The sequence below is a fragment of the Nuphar pumila genome, chromosome 7 (genome assembly GCF_984573655.1).
Source record: "Nuphar pumila chromosome 7, dmNupPumi1.hap1.1, whole genome shotgun sequence".
Lineage (NCBI taxonomy): Eukaryota > Viridiplantae > Streptophyta > Magnoliopsida > Nymphaeales > Nymphaeaceae > Nuphar > Nuphar pumila.
In genome coordinates, this window is record NC_143255.1 from 32,269,690 (window position 1) to 32,286,997 (window position 17,308).

The following is a 17,308-nucleotide window of genomic DNA, read 5'->3' on the forward strand; positions in this document are numbered from 1 at the left end:
ATATGAGAAACCAATAAGTGCACAAGATCTTCTTTAACCAAAAAACGTGAACTAAGCCAAGCCAAAAGAGTTAAATGGAATAAGGCTAATCGATTCAAAGTTTTGAAGCATAATACCAAAAAGGAAACAAATCCACGTAAATACATGCAAGTGTACTTCATAAAACCTTAGAATAGAAAAGAAACAATAGTTTTGGAAGGATGACATACACAACCATGCCCAACAACTTCATCTAGTGGCAACAAGTATTTCAGGGCATATTCAAAGTGCACAAGGCTCATCATAGCATCAACAACTTCACATATTTAGTCAGCACAATCATCAACATGTGTGTGAAAAAAAAAAAGAGAGAAGTTCACTTGTTATCATATGAATGCAGTCTTAGAAAAGTTCACATGTTTTTTCTTCACACGTAGACTCTGAACATTGAAAATTGTAAAAAAAACTTCTCTCCAAAGTTTCTGAAATCATCAACTTATGCTAAAGTAGGAGTTCAAATCAAACTATGCTAAACACTCAACACAATCATCAACATGTGAAGTTTTCTTTCTAAGACTGCGTGTGAAAAAAATGAGAGATGAGAGAGACAATACCAGTTTTTGGTGAGAGACAAGAGAGAGAGGCTGCGTGAGAGACGAGAGAGGCTGAGTGAGAGACGAGAGAGAGAGGCTGCATGAGAGACCTATCAAAAAAATAAAAGGGTTTAAGCCCTAAACTTTGGTCAAATAAGGGTTTTGACCCTTATTTGGCCAAAAGCAATGAGGCATATGCGCCTCATCTTGAGGCTCGCCTCACCTCGAGGCGTGCGCCTCAAGGCCTATGAGACGCACGCCTCAGGGCTTTTATGCTTTATACTTACACCTCAAGGCATAAAGCCCCTCGCCTTGAGGCGAGGCGCGCTTTTTGTGCCTTGAGGCATGCTTTTAATAACACTGGTTGACAATCTAAACTGACATTAAACGAGGTGCACACAACTCACCCCACCAAACATCTCTGAATGATCAAAAGCACATATGGATTCAGAGGCCAATAAACTATCAATCAAATCCAAGACTGGTGTCAACACGTCACACATATAAACTTTGATAATTGCAGATTGATAAGATAATTAGAGGTGCACACATAACTCACCTCAATGGCTAACCTTGACCCAACAAGGCCAAGAGAAATGATGCATCATATAAAATCCTGTGATGGACAATCCAAATGTCATAAAAAGACAATACATACTCACATAATTCATTTTTCAAATAGGGGAGTTCATATCAAATATCCGATTTGAAAAGACAAGTTTCAAATCTAATAAAGTTAGATAAAAACCTTAGCATAAAAATTTATGCACATGTACACAATAATATTTTAATTGATACAATTTTATGCAATACATGATATCTTATGACAATTTTCACAAATTTTAACGAGTCATGCCCAATATAGGCACTCTACATAGAGAAAAGATCATAAATCTATCAACAATAAACAAGTGCATTAAACACATCACATACAAAAGGTCATTAAGTCTCATTAAAGAGACAAGAACACATATGATAAGAGGTTAAAGCTAAATCATAAGCCTATTATGAGACAATTGAAAGCAAACATGTAGAAATTCGTAAAGATCTACATATAGAAATAACATACATAATGATCTCTAATCATGAATCCATATACATTATACAACAAATATAAAATTTCTAAGAAAAATATCAAAGCGTAAAAGAGAAACCACTAGGAGTTGCAAGAGTGCACAAGTTCCCAAATCAATAAATCACCAATGGACAAGAAACACATAAATCTACTAAGGACTAAAAAGAAAAAGTAAGATTCAACAATGCTCATGAGGAAGCATAAGCACAATAATCCACTAAGAGAAACACATTTAATATTTTAAAGTATGCATTCGAGTATAAGCCATGCCTAATACTCACAAAAATTACTTGAAGCATATACTATGTAAGGAAACAAGGTCCTCCAAAATATATACACCGAAACAACAAGAATAGACACTCAAAGAGTTACACCAAAGCACCAAAGGAATACACAAGCCACAAAAAGGGCTTACACCCACACACCCACCAAAGGGGTAAGAACACAAGGAATAAAATAATATTTTATTGATCAATTTAATGGTCTCCAAGAACATAAAACATTTTGATAAAAACATGAGGGCTAAAAAGTTAAATGAAAAAGTGAATGAACAATTCTATTCATAATGGACAAACAAAAATTACATTGAATAACTCTAGTCATAATGGACACTAGAGGTACAAAAGGAAAAATTACATAAGTTCCTCGCTATATAACTCTCAAAACATACATAAAATACCTAATACTACCCATCACTCTCTCATTACAAAGGCACACACTCACACCCTTTCATAGAGAAAAGGAGAGGAAAAGTAGTGGAGAGAAAGAGTGGGAGCCAAAGGGAGGAGCCTCCCAACGGCTAGAATTATGTATATATATTATAAATATATATGTACACATGTAATATATATATCTATGTATACTTTGAGCATATACGTATTTACTATACTATATACATAAGTATGTATATGTACAAAAAGAACAATATACATATATACATATAAAAGAATACATTACTCTTAACAAACCACACATCAGAAAGGGATGATCCCTATAAAATCATGTAGAACACATTCATACATTCAGAATTAAAAAAAAGAAAAGCCCTTATTTAGATGAAAATATATCAAGGTATATTGAGAGAAGTCATCTACAAATATAACATAATAAACAAGCCCTTCTCTAGGTGGAATAGGAGTAAGACTCCAAATGTCCAAATGCACTAGCTCAAAAGGTTTAGAAGACACTAGGTTACTCGATTCAAAAGGTGTTGTTTTCTTTCATATTATAAAATTTTTCCAAACGTGGAAAATGACTAAGTTTAGATACATTTGGATGTCCTAATCTCTTATGCCACAAAACCAGTGTAGTATTTTGTGATTATGAAAAGGTTGATGTAGAAAATCCATGTGGTATAAACTTACTATGTGGCTTTCCCCAATAAACTTTCTTGATAACTAAATATAATAACAATAAACTTTAAATGTATACCTATCTACAATGAACTACACAAATATAAGTTCTTCTGTACAAAGCTCCTAGGCTTTGAGTATGAACATTTAACTCCATATAAATTGACTTCTTGCACCTCGTCATTTGGATTTAGAATTTCAACAATATTCTCACCTCGTCATTTGGAGTTATACACTGCCGGTCCCAAGCCCGGATAAAGGAGGAGGGTTGCGGTAGGCCTGTGACAGCCAGCATAAAAACTTAGTCATACCCTATGAAAATGAACCAATATGAGAATTTCGTTGGGGCGTTCCCTTCTGAGCGACGCGCTGTACTCTCTAGGCCCGGAGGCAGTGATAAATGGGCAAGGGTTGCTAGGTCGTCGCCCAGAAGCGACGCGTCACACCGGCGCCCGGGTGTGGTGTCAAATAAGCAAGGGTTCCCTCACTTTGTTGGACGGGTGGGGGTAAAGAAGTTAGTCCAAGACCATAAAATTAGGTTAGCCACTTGGAACATAGGGTCTTTAACTGGTAAGTTGGTAGAGTTAGTAGATGTTATGTGTAGGAGAAAGATTGATATTTTATGTCTACAAAAGACCAAATGGGTAGGTGAGAAAGCAAAAGTGATAGAACCATGGGGATATAAGATTTGGTATACAGGAATAAATAAGAATAGGAATGGAGTAGGGATTGTTATGAGTCGTGAGTTTATAGATAATGTAGTTGAGGTTCGTAGGAAGGGTGATAGGATTTTGCTTATTAAATTAGTATTAGGTACGAATATTTTTAATATTATTAGTGTTTATGCACCTTAAGTAGGTTTAGATGATTCCATTAAGCATCAATTTTGGGAAGATTTAGATGGAGTAGTACAAGGGATATCTTATGGAGAAAAGCTTTTCATCGGCGGTGACCTTAATGGACATGTAGGCATTAGTAGGGATGGATTTGAGAGTATCCATGGAGGCTATGGTACAGGAGAAAGAAATGAAAGTGGAGAAAGGATTTTAGATTTTGGTTTGTCCTATGATATGATCTTAGCAAACACTTGGTTTAAGAAGAGGGAGTCTCACCTAGTAACATTTAAAAGTGGGGTTAATACGAGTCAGATAAATTTTTTCCTACTTAGAAAGAGAGATAGGGGTTGTTGCATCGATTGTAAGGTTATACCGGGAGAAAGTGTAGCTACACAACATAGAGTCTTAATTTTAGATCTTAGAATTAGACAATGCCGCAAAAGGGATAGACATAGGATAAATCCTAGAATTAAGTGGTGGGCACTGAAAGAAGCTAAACAAGGAATGTTTGTAGAGCAGGTAGTTATGGAAGCTGATTGGTGTCTCGAGGAGGATTCAGAATCAATGTGGAATAAGATAGCGGATTGCATGAGAAAGGTGGCTAAGGAGGTATTGGGTGAGTCTAAAGGCGGTGCACCGCTAGGTAAGGATACATCATGGTGGAACGAGGATGTCAAATTAGCTATTAAGGTTAAAAGAGATTGTTATAGAAATCTAAGTAAGAGTCGTGATAATGAGAATTTGAAGAAGTATATGATAGCAAAGAAGGAAGCTAAAAAAGTAGTTCGAAACGCGAGGGCTAAGGTATATAAGGAGGTTTATGACAAGTTGGATACCAAAGAGGGCGAGAAGGATATTTATAGGCTTGCAAAGATGAGAGATAGGAAATCGAGGGATTTGGGTATGGTTAGATGTATCAAAGATGAAACGCAAAGGGTTTTAGTCAAAGATGAGGAGATTAAAGAGAGATGGAAAGATTATTTTGATAAGCTATTTAATGAAAGTCATGCTCAAGATCTTGGAGACTTCTCCATTCCTTTTCATGAGATAAATCGTGACTTCATGCGCAAGATTCAAAAGAAAGAAATTGCAGAGGCTTTGAAGAAAATGAAATCAAGAAGGGCAGTTGGTCCGGATGGTATACCTATCGAGGCTTGAAAATGCTTGGGAGAGAAAGGTTTAGAATGGTTGACAAATCTTTTTAACAAGATTTGGCAGTCAAATAAGATGCCTAATGAGTGGAGGAAGAGTACTTTGGTGCCTCTATATAAGAATAAAGGTGATATACAAGATTGCACAAACTATCGTGGTATAAAACTCATGAGTCATACCATGAAACTTTGGGAGAGGGTGATTGAGTCTAGGTTGAGGAAGGTTGTCATGATATCAGAGAATCAATTTGGTTTTATGCCTGGAAGATCAACTATGGAAGCTATACATCTTCTTAGACAACTTATTGAAAGATATAGATAGAGGAACAAAGATTTGCATATGTTTTTTATTGATTTGGAGAAGGCATACGATAGAGTACCTAAGGACGTTCTCTGGTGGACAATGATGAAGAAAGGTGTTTCTCTCAAGTACATTAGTATAATTAAAGATATGCATGAAGGAGTAGTAACCAATGTCCGCACTTGTGGAGGGGTGACAACCAATTTTCCGATAACGGTTGGGTTACATCAAGGATTTGCTTTAAGCCCTTTCCTATTTGCGATAGTGATGGATGAGCTTATGAGATCAATTCAAGAAAATGTACCGTGGTGTATGTTGTTTGCTGATGATATTGTTTTGATTGATGAGTCTAGAACTGGGGTTAATGCTAAGTTAGAATTATGGAGACAAACATTGGAAGCTAGAGATTTTAAGTTGAGTAAGAGTAAGACTGAATATATGGAATGTCGGTTTAGTAAGCAACGAAGTAATGATGGGAGTGTAGTAAAGCTTGGTGAGCAAGAAATACCGGTGAATGATTATTTCAAATATTTGGGATCCATCATTCAAAAGTATGGAGAAATTGATGGAGATGTAAATCATAGGATAAAGGTTGGGTGGATGAAATGGAAAAGTGCAACTGGAGTGCTGTGCGATCGTAGAATGCCATTGCGGTTGAAGGGAAAGTTTTATAGGATGACTATTAGACCCGCTTTGCTATATGATACAGAATGTTGGGCTGCTAAGAGACATCGTATTCAAAAAATGAGTGTAGCTGAGATGCAGATGCTTAGATGGATGTGTGGAAATACAATAAAAGATAAAATTCGGAACGAGGAGATACGTAAGAAGGTAGGCGTTGCACCCATTGAAAATAAGATGAGAGAGAATCGTTTACGGTGGTTTGAACATATTCGGCGAAGGCCTAATGATGCTCCAGTCAGAAGGATGGAGAAATGGGAAAATATATTAGTTAAAAGAGGTCGGGGTTGGCCTAAGAAGACTTGGATGGAGATGATAGGAAAGGATATGAATGCTTTGAACCTCACCGAGGACATGGCATTGGATAGAAATGATTGGAGGAAAAGGATTCATGTGGAAGACCCAAAATGAATTTCTTTTTTGGTTCATATCGCCGACCCCAATTGTTTTGGGATGAAAGGCATAGTTGTTGTCTCTTTCTCACTTCCCTATCCTGTGCACATGTGGAGTATAATCTGATGGCAGGGTTCAAGTAGTAGGTAGAAGCATGAATATCTTGATGAAAATTTTCAATCCATCTCTTATTAATGATATTCTAATTGGCTCTTAATAAATTTTCTTACCCTTGAATTTGTCTCTAATCTGTTCCTTTATCTTGTAATGGGGCTTAACTGGCTTCTCACCGCTGTTCACTTTGCTCAACACTTTCATAAGTGGCACAATTATCCTAAAAAACATATTACACCCCTTCTAAAACTTAAAAGTTGATATTATCTCCACTATCTTAATCCCAATTGGCTTATTTGCAAGCTTTGAAGTGCTCCACTCACCTGATATAAGCATCCACTTCAATTCATTTTGATGAATGACAAGGCTATGTACAACCAACACATTTATAGTAAACCTTGTTAGTGCAGGCCATATCAATTGGGCGCTCTTGATGGATCTCTTCATCAAGTTTGGTACCATAAATGATCATAGTAGAACTTTTGTGATCTTCTTGCATGCCTCAATCACATAATTAATTCCACCCATTTGTTCAATGTCTTAAAGCGGGCGATTAGTGCAATTTGCTGCACATGGGCACCGAGCAAAACTCTTATAATGATCTTGAACCATATTAGAAGCCAGACCACATTAGAAGATCCAACCTTTTCCACTGCCTTAGTGAATATATCAACCAACTCATTTGCCATCTTCAACCTGTTTGACGTCATATATCTTAAAAATATTTCACTCTTGGGAGAAGAAACAAAAAACATACCAAATTTTAAAGCTTCTTGTCCAGCCATCTATTCGCCATAATGGTGCAGCTCGTGGTCTTTTAAGACTCTCCAAACTCACTACACGACTTCTTCGCTCTAAACAAGCTACTTTAGAATCCTTCTTGTCAATGCATGATAGACATGCATCTTATAAGTTATAACCAACCTCTATATTGGCTATGACATTAACCATTGCTTGAAATTGAAGTGAATTTGCTGCATTGAAGGTCATGCATGTATCATTAAATAGCACCTATGGACTTGCTTAATCATTTGCTTGGGGCCATGGTATAACATATATTTAGAATTTAGTAGAGTACCAATGGCCACCATAGGCAGGAAATAGGTGCCAGTACCATCGTCTTGTGCTTGCAAAACCCCTTACTCCTCCCCTTCCCTTACTGGCAGGGGCTGTTACAGTCAAAGTGCCACTTGTTATTGGTCACGGCTGCATCCTTCTCACTTTGCTGCTAAACGATCTATATATCATTTTCAAAGGATCCACTGAAATTGCCGGTGGCCTCCCCAAACTCCTCAAAGGCATCTCTTCTCATAGTTGAGGCATATTTCAACCCCTAGTCTCTGTCGATTCCTTTGTTTTTGGTCTTGCAATAGCTCATTCATTTGTCACTTCACAACAACTGGCAATTTTTTAGAAGTGCATGCAACAATATTTTCTCTTTGTGATAGCCAAATGATGTTTCACTCTTGAAATGCATCCATAAATTTTCCTCATAGTACTTACATCGGTTAATCAACCTATTATCTTCAAAAACCTGAACATAATGCTCTCACAACAGGTTTCTTGATGCGACCATTCCTTCAAAACGTTGAAAATACATGAAAGCTCCTTCAAAAACACCCAAAAAAGATTTTACTCAGTTCTCCACTGTAGAGCCCTCCTCTAGCTTCAATCATGGAAGATCTTGCACAAAACACCTTTAATCAACCTCCTAGGCTTTAATTTTACACAAAAATAGGTGCCTAGGGGTGGAAATGGGTAGTTCTAGTTTTAACCAAACTTTTAGGGTTCAGTTTTAGGCAAATTCCCAATTTTTCAGGGTTCTTTGATCCTAAAATGCAAATGAATAGGTGAAAAACGAGTTTGAAAAGTGAAAACAATCTCTTTTGCTTAAAAAGGGCACTAAAAAATGTCCGGGTGTTGCAACAGCAAGAAAAAAAGAGAATCGACTCGTACAATGTGAAACGACTGTACACCCTTGCATTCTGTGGTACGGGCCGATACGGTCTGATAATGCAACACAATGATTTTTTTTATGTAGTATCTTGTCTGTTTGAGGTCTGATACTGTTATACAAAGTAACATATTGTACAATACAAATACAATATTGATGACATTGGGACTTATGCTAGACTTGAGAATGGACAAAGCCATTCGATGGCGTGTGCATGCACAGTTCTACCGGTTGTATTGTTTGGAATGATGGCAATCAAATATTCAAAAGTTTGAAAATAGAGTTGGCTTTTTATCCCAGTAGATTTTTCTTTGGATTTTTTTTGTTTTGGTATAGGGTCTATGTGATGAAAATGTGGAACCAACCTTGTGGTTCCTCCAGTCCTTCACAGGAAAACAGGCCCCAGTTCTTGATCTGTATCGGATTGACTTACATTGTAATTAGTACATTTACTTACAACTGAAACTATCATCATCAAACAATACTGTTTTTTTTGTTCATCTTTATGTGCCTAATGTGTTAAGGTATTTTCTAGCTGTTTTTCCTGCTAAATTATGCTCTTGGATATTGGCTTTATACTCATGTTATTATGTTCTTCATTTGTTTCAGGTCCAAGAACCCATTGAGCCCGATCTTAAGGATGGCGAGGAGAGTCCTCTTATTGGAGCAATTAGAGGGAAATGCATTACCCAACTATTACTGTTAGGTGCCATTGACAGTATACAGGTAAGCACATTTACTTTTCCCTTATTTATAAAGCACAGGTCCAGTATGGCTACGTTTAGAAGAAATTTTGAAACCAATAGTTCTTCTTCGTCTTTGTTGCTTGCTGACTGTAATATTGTGGCAGCTGCCTTTTCAAAATCTTTTGGCAGAATTTTTCTATTTCAAACATTCTAAAGTTGGCTAAGAGTCTAAGACCATGGTAACGTGAATACATGTCAGAGAAGAATGCAAACTGCTGCAGCTTTGTGTGGATGCTTTCTTGGAGAATCCCATTTAGGTTTGAGGTTACTGATCTTGCCTCAGGTGCTAAATTCAAACAATGAGGCGTTGGTATTGCTAATAGGGTATTTGGAGACATGTTTCCTAAGTTCCACCCAAAGCTGACCTAACAAGACAGGGCCAGGACTCATATTGTCTAAAGCCCCCCCCCCCCCCCCCCCCGATTTGGTTGCAGTATCTCCAACGTAGGCATAGATCATTTGATGACTGTGACATGGTTGTCTGTTTTTGAGCCAAAAGTTGTACTGGTTCATGGGTTGCTAGTGAAATGGTCCTCCATATGCAACAGATGATACAATTTGTGGACTATACATTCTGGGTCATAACCTGTGAGCCACATCTATACCTGGGTTTTTGTCAGTTAAACCCTAGAGGTATGATCTTCATGCATTTTTTAGTAGAAAACAAATTGGATATATATTAGCTGCCTACTCTGGTCCGTGCCTACCGGGCTTCCGAAGGTTTTGTTTCTTGTTTTTCTCAAATCTGATCATGCAGATGTGTTAGCCTACAGGGCTTCTGGAGGGATTTTTCTCCATGTTCTTCTCAAATCTGATTGTATAGATGTGCTCTACATGCTTGATTTTATTTTATAGGAATAGACTTTTGGATCACCCAATTCAGATACGTGGGTAGGTTTTTATAAGGTTTAAAACTCGATGGCTTGCAATTTTCATAAATATTCAAGCTGAAAAATTCACACTTTTTCTTGAAAAAACATGTTCCAAGTGTTGTTTTTAGCAAATTGACCATACCAAACGCATCTGCATGGTCAGATTTGCATAAAACACCCTAAAAGCCCCCGTTTTGCAGTTGACTTCTTTGGTAGGTTGTAAAAACCTAAAAAAAAAAGGCTTGGATTCGATTCGGGTCGGATCCGGACCCGACCCGAGGCCACCCCCTCTCTCTGCCTACTAAAGGCAGCGAGGCAAAGGGGGGAGGTTTCTTGAAACCTCCTTCCTCTCTGCTCTTCCGTTCTCTCTCTCTCTCTCTCTCCTCCCGACCCCCTCTCGTGTCTGCTTGCCGGATACCTCGTGCCGGCAACCTCACCACCGCCTCTTTCCCCTCTCTGTTTCTCTCTCGCTCGTCTGCCAATGCCACCAGCGACCTCCGGGTACGTGTCTCCTCCTCCTCCTCTCCTCCTGTTTTCTCTCTCTCACAGGCAGGAGAGGGGTCGAGCCCCCTCCCTGCGTCTCCTTCCGGTAGGGGAGGGGTCGAGCCCTCCCTGTGATCCCTACGGCAAAGGGAGGGGTCGAACCTCCCTCCCTGCACCACCTTTAGCAGGGGAGGGGCCCAACCTCCTCCCTGCTCCCTTTAACGGCAGGGAAGGGGTCGAGCCCTTCCTTGCACCCTCATTGTTCAGGGGAGGGGCTGCGACCCTCCTTGCACCTTCCAACGACAAGGGAAGGGGCAAAGGCCCCCTCCCTGTACCCCTCTGTATGCAAGGGAGGGGCTGAGCCCCTTCCCTGCGTACCCTTTGGCAGGAATGGGGCCGAGCCCCTCTCTGTGCACTCATTTTACAGGAGAGGGGCCGAGCCCCTCCCTGCACCCTCAGTTTGGCGGGGGAGGGGCCGAGCCCCCTCCCTGCGCCTTCTCCTTCTAGTAGGCAGGGCGTCGCCCCTGCCTCCGCTAATTTCAGCAGGCAAGGGTGAAGCCCCTTGCCTCCCCCTTTTTTGATCGACGGGCAGGGGCCTCGCCCCTGCTCCTTGCTCCTTCGGCAAGCAGGGGTGAGGCCCCCTGCCTCCATTGTTTTTGTTAGGCAGGGGTGTTACCCCTGCCTCTCTTCCACCTTGTCAAGCAGGGGCAAAACCCCTGCCTACTCTCATTTTCGGAAGGAAGGGGCGCAACTCCTGCCTATGTCCGATTTTTCGGAAGGCAGGGGCGCAACCTCTGCCTTTGTCTGAACCGTCGACAGGCAGGGGTGTAACCCCCTGCCTCCCCATTGTTTGTTGACAGCAGGTCAGCAGGGGCTCGCGGCCCCTGCCCCTGCTTCTTTCGCGTTCAGCAGGTTCGCAGCGGGACGATGCCCCTGTCTCTGCTTCTTTCACGTCAGGACAACGACAACGCCCCTGTCGTCTCTACCTTTCTGATTGATCTAGCATGTTGATGTCTTGCTTTTGCATCTCGCACGACGGATTCCGCTCGCGCCCCGCGACCCGAGCCGTCCATCGCTTACACCCGCAGACGCCAACAAACTCACAACTCCCCAAGGTAGGGGAAGATTACACGGAGGACTTGGACAACTGAATTGAGTTCAATTAACTAAAAAGGACAATTAAATAAATATATATGCATATATATATTTATACGAGTACACATTTAACTCAAGAATGCAGTTTCACGATCCTTGTCTTTTACTTTCTGTCATTTCTTTACTTTGCCATCGCGCTTTGCGCCCAGGCTCTTGCTTTTGCAAATGTTTCGTTACTGCTTTCCCATTGCAGATGACGCTCAAGTTTTCACTCGTTGCATGTGCTATAAAGGCATCCTCGTGGAGGATGCAAGTGGCATTTACCACTCTGCCTCTTGCGACAAGAGTTGAGTTGGGAGCTTAACGATACATCCTCGTCTAAGGAGAGGGATCCCTAACAGGGATCCTGGCTTTTCGAGTGACCAGTCCTGGAAAGTAGACTTGAGAATTTAGGGAGCTGCGCAAAAGCATCAAAGACTGCCCAAATCGAAGTATTTAGAATGATGTGAGTGGCTGGTTCTGTTCGTCTATTTGACATATTTTGGGTAACCTCGAATTGGGGCTTGAGCGAACTTCTTAGCGGAGGTTATGTTGAGAAACCCGTATCCCGTTCATCGAGGCCGGTATCGAGTCATGCGAGGTATGTAGATACCACGATAGCGGATGAGATTCTAGAAAATTGCATGCCAAATGTTGGCAAAGCTGTTGGCTGTTTCAAAAGATAAATAATGTCAAAAGTAAAGTTTGAGAAACATTACATCTTTGTGAAACACTTTTGTTGAGGCTCCTATTGAGGAATTATACCCCTTTCATCATAGAGTACTTGTAGTCGTGCACTACACGCTAGTACTGCGATGATCAGATGAGACAGTCGTGTGACCTCGAACAGTGCTAAATGCACAATGCTGTTAACACATAAAAATGAGATCGCTTTCACAGGTAAGATGCTTATTTTGTCAAAAGACTAGCACATATAGAATAAGTCGTCAGTTAATTTACCTCTGACGCACTCATTCGCTTCTTGTAGTCTGTCAAGGGAGAGGACAGAGCGGTACACACTCCAATGGACAGGTTGTTAATAACCACCCCACGGGCAAAGATCCGGCCTCCCCAGTCATTGGTGTTAGGAGAAGGGACTACCAGACATTATCGTAGGTGATATATCCCATGGACTTCTGCAGAAGTTGGGTGCATCCATTGCCAAGTACCTGCTTTTGGGAAATCCTTTCTCGGCTAAAGTCGTCCCTTTAGGAGCGGACTCAACTAGCTATTCGGGTTATTGAAAATACATAGAATAACAGACGCCCGAACTAGTCTCAGTTGTTTTTAAGATTTGTCTGTGCGTACCCGCAGGCCAGTAATATCGAAACATAAAGTCTGTTCACACTGGTTGATGGGTCATGAGATTTGCTTGTTGCATGGTAGTTCACAACTTACGATCAAATGAATCGTCATGCTTCGTTTTGACAGTTGCACTGCTTACCTGCTTTGAATTGCTTACCTGTTTTGAACAACTTACCTGTTTAACTGCATATCTGTTTTAAACTGCTTAGCATGCTGAATTAAATGCTCTTAATTCAGTTTTCTGTAGTCTCTCTTGTGCACCTACTAGTTTTTCGCGAAACTAACCCATTCTATGGGTACATGTGATGATTAGGTACACTACAGACGATGACGCGATGGCAAGATGGCTTCAAGATTTTCTTTTCCTGCTCTTAGCTCGCGTCCTAGACGTTTTTGGGTTTTGTCATGGGATTTCCTTTGGATATCCGAATTTTGTAGTATTTGGAAACTTCTTTAAATGAAAGTGGCTTTTCCAAGTGTTTTGGAAGTAACATGGATTGTGAGTTTTGGTTCTTTTAGCTAACGTGTCCAAAGTTGTCAGCTTGCCTTTCTGAATTTAACAAAAGAATCGTCTTCCGTTGATTTCATAAACAAACTCTGAAAGGAAAGAGATTTTTTCTAGTTTCTTGCCTGTTTTCTGAAAGGTGTGCAAGTTTGAAATTTTGTGGCGTTACAGATTGGTATCAGAGCTAAGGGAAGTAAGAATTCTTGACCATTGAGCATTCGCATCGCGCTGTGAGTATACAATTTCTCTTGTTTTGTAGCTGTATTTTGCATTGTTAAGCTAAGTGGCTTGACACGTTCTGCTTATGTACCAGCATTGCTGGGTTTTTGTAAACTACTCATGTTACGCATGAATAATACATATGTTTTTGGCTTCTATCTCGAGCTTCCTGAAATTTCTGATCTTTGGTATCCTTTGGCTACTTCAAGGATGGTAAGGAACTCGAATGAAGATTCTGCTGACGAATGGTCAGAATAGCGGGGTTTCGTGATGGATTCCCTAAGTACCCTGGCAGAGGCTATGCGAGACCAGGTTCGTTCCCAAAGGGATCAAGCGCCCTTTTCGGAACCGAGCCGGCATACCGCAGTGACGTATAAGAAAATTTTGAAGCTTGACCCCCCGACTTTCGCCGGTAAGCCTGACCCAGATATGACCGAGAACCGGGTGAAGGAGGTGGAACATGTGTTTGAGGTCTTGTCAGTCCCCGACGACAAGAAGACGCTATACATGACCTTCAGGCAGAAGGACAATGCCCGCAGCTGGTGGGACATGGCTCGGGGTGTGCAGTTTCTGGGAATTTCACCAATTCCTTGGGAAGCATTCAGAAAAGCTTTCTTGGAGAACTACTTCCCTCCTCATGCGAGGGAGAAGAAGAAGGTGGAGTTCTTAGAGCTCAACCAAGGCAATTCGAGTTTGACGGATTACATCTCCAAATTCCAGAGTTTAGAACCCTACTGCCCCAACCTGTTCGCGGATGATCGCGAGCGAGCATGAAAGTTTATTCGGGGGCTGAAGGAGGGACTCATGTATCGGGTCCTAACTAGTATGCCCTCGACCTTCTCTGCGGCAGTTGCTGCCGCCACCCTCCTGAGTGAAGCCTGGGAGCACTCTAAGAGTACACAGAGCAGGAAGCCACTCGCTGTGGGTGGTGAGCCGAAGACACCATCCGACGGCCCAGGCAAACGGTCGTTCTTTCCCATAAAGATCGAAGGAGGAAAGAAACAGTTTCCTCCTTCGAAGCGTCAGCGGCCTCAGGGCAACCCTCCAGTCGGGCAGCAGGCTGGCAATGTATGCCCCAGATGTCGACGATCTCACATTGGGCAGGCGTGCCTGCTCGAGACAGGTAGATGCCTGTACTGTGGCAAGATGGGCCACTACCTCCGCGGATATCGCAAAAAGGCGGCTGATGACCTCAGGCAGAACACCGGAGCACCTCTGCTCCCTCAGCCACCGCAACAGCAGCATCAGTCGCCGCAACCGCAGTCGAGCGGTCAGAAGAAGGCGTCAGGACACGTCTACACCGCCAAGGTCGAGCAGTTGACCAAGGGCAACCTAGTGTAAGGTACCCTTTTTGTCGCTAACCAAACGACCTTTGTGCTTTTTGATTGTGGTGCCACACACTCTTTTATTTCGGTAAATTTTGCAGAGTTTTTGCACATACCTGTAAAACCCTTGCATGATACCCTTGAAGTGTATAACCCGATTGAGAAAAACACAATTTGTGCGGCCTATGTACCAGAGTTGAACGTAGTCTTGGCAGATCGACATTTTTCGGCTTGTGCTATCCTGCTAGATATAACGAAATTTGACGTCATCTTAGGCATGGATTGGCTGCACAAGTATCATGCAAAGATCTTCTGCCAAGATAGCAGGATTGTCGTATCTCCACTAGGAATGCGCAAGGTGGAATTCAAGATCGTGAAACCCGTTCGGGCGAGCAAGTTGATTTCGTCGCTAAAGGCGCATAACTACCTGAGGAAGGGATGCACTGCTTCTTCGTCAGTGTCATCCAGTCCGAGCCGATGCGAGTCCCGATTGGAGACTTGAAGGTGGTTCGAGATTTTTCAGGCGTCTTCCCAGAGGAGCTGTCAGGACTTTCTCCGCCTCGTGAGGTGCAGTTTAGCATCGAGTTGTTGCCGGGTACTGCACCAATTGCAAAGGCTCCATATCGGATGGCGTCAGCAGAGCTCAAGAAACAGTTGCAGGAGTTGATGGATCAAGGATTCATTCGTCCTAGCGTCTCGCCCTGGGGAGCTTTTGTCTTGTTCGTGAAAAAGGACGGATCATTGCGGTTGCGCATCGACTATCAGATGCTCAACCAGACAACAATGAAGAATAAGTACCCGTTGCCACGCATCGAGGATCTGTTCGACCAGTTGCAGAGGGCCAAGATCTTTTCAAAGATCAACCTTAGATCTGGGTACCATCAGCTCAGAATTAAGGGAGATGATATCTCCAAGATGACCTTACGGAGCAGATACACGCATTATGAATTTACGGTCATGCCCTTTGGACTCACTAACGCTCTTGTAACCTTCATGGACCTCATGAACAGAGTGTTCAAACCCTTCTTGGATACCTTCGTGATCGTGTTCATCGACGACATCCTAGTGTATTCAGACAACTGAGAGCAACATCGTGAGCACTTGAGAGTTATTCTCGAAACCTTGCGAAAGGAGCGTCTGTTCGCTAACTACTCTAAGTGCGAGTTTTGGCTTGAGGAGATCATGTTTTTGGGTCATGTCATCTCCAAGGAAGGAGTGTCTGTGGATTCGGCGAAGATGGAGGCTGTACTGAGTTGGCAACAGACTAGGAATGTTCGTGACATCAGGACTTTTCTTGGATTAGCTGGGTATTACCGGAGATTTATCCAGGACTTTTCTAAGATCTCTCTACCCATGAAGAAGCTCTTAAAGAAAGAAACCAAGTTCGTGTGGGACGGCAAGTGCAAAAACAGTTTTCAGATGTTGAAGGAACGTCTTACGATTGCTCTTATTCTGGTCTTACCTTCGGATCAAGGCGGCTTCGTGATTTATACCGACGCTTCCGGGACAGGCTTGGGTTGCGTCCTAATGCAGAACGATAGAGTGATCGCCTATGCATCGCGCAAACTTAAAATTTATGAGAAGAATTATCCGACTCATGATTTGGAGTTAGCAGCGGTGGTTTTCACATTGACGATATGGCGACACTATTTGTACGGGGAGCGGTTCGAGGCTTTTACAGATCACAAAAGCCTAAAATACTTGTTCTCGCAAAAAGAGCTAAATATGAGGCAACGACGTTGGCTGAAATTCCTCAAGGATTACGACTTCACCCTGTTCTATCACCCAGGAAAGGCGAACGTCGTGACCGACGACGTGAGCCGCAAGCCTCCCGGCGTTTCTATTAGCTTGTTATTTGTTGGGTGGAAACTGATCGAGGATTTGGTATTGTGGGAATCGTTTGCGGTCACTCAAAATTCGATCAGTCTTTCCAGCATGGTAGCTCAACCTGAGCTATTGTCCAAGATCTTTGTCAAACAAAAGATTGATGTGCAGTATAAAAAACTGAAGGCTCTAGTGCAGCGTACCGATACCCCCTTCCGTCTGAGTGAGGAAGGAAGTGTATGTCTTAAGGATCGCCTTTGGGTACCAGAAGATCATAATTTGAGAGAAGAGATTCTCATAGAAGCACACAAGTCCAAGTACACGATTCACCCTGGTGGCACGAAGATGTTCAACGACTTGCAGCGCAGATATTGGTGGAGCGGAATAAAGCGAGACGTAGCCGAGTACGCCTCAAAATGTTTGACTTGCCAATAGATTAAAGATCGAGCACCAGCGACCAAGCGAA

General features: G+C 42.0%; 1 protein-coding gene across 2 annotated transcripts in view; it reads left to right on the forward strand.

The window, feature by feature from the left end:
* Nucleotides 1-17,308, forward strand: part of LOC149831798 (brefeldin A-inhibited guanine nucleotide-exchange protein 5-like) — a 54,513-nt gene that overhangs the window by 27,244 nt on the left and 9,961 nt on the right. For both annotated transcript variants that reach the window (XM_090014145.1, XM_090014146.1), the window contains one exon: nucleotides 9,039-9,155. In XM_090014145.1, the coding sequence (XP_089870271.1) occupies nucleotides 9,039-9,155 (117 nt within the window). The remainder of the gene's footprint in view (nucleotides 1-9,038; nucleotides 9,156-17,308) is intronic.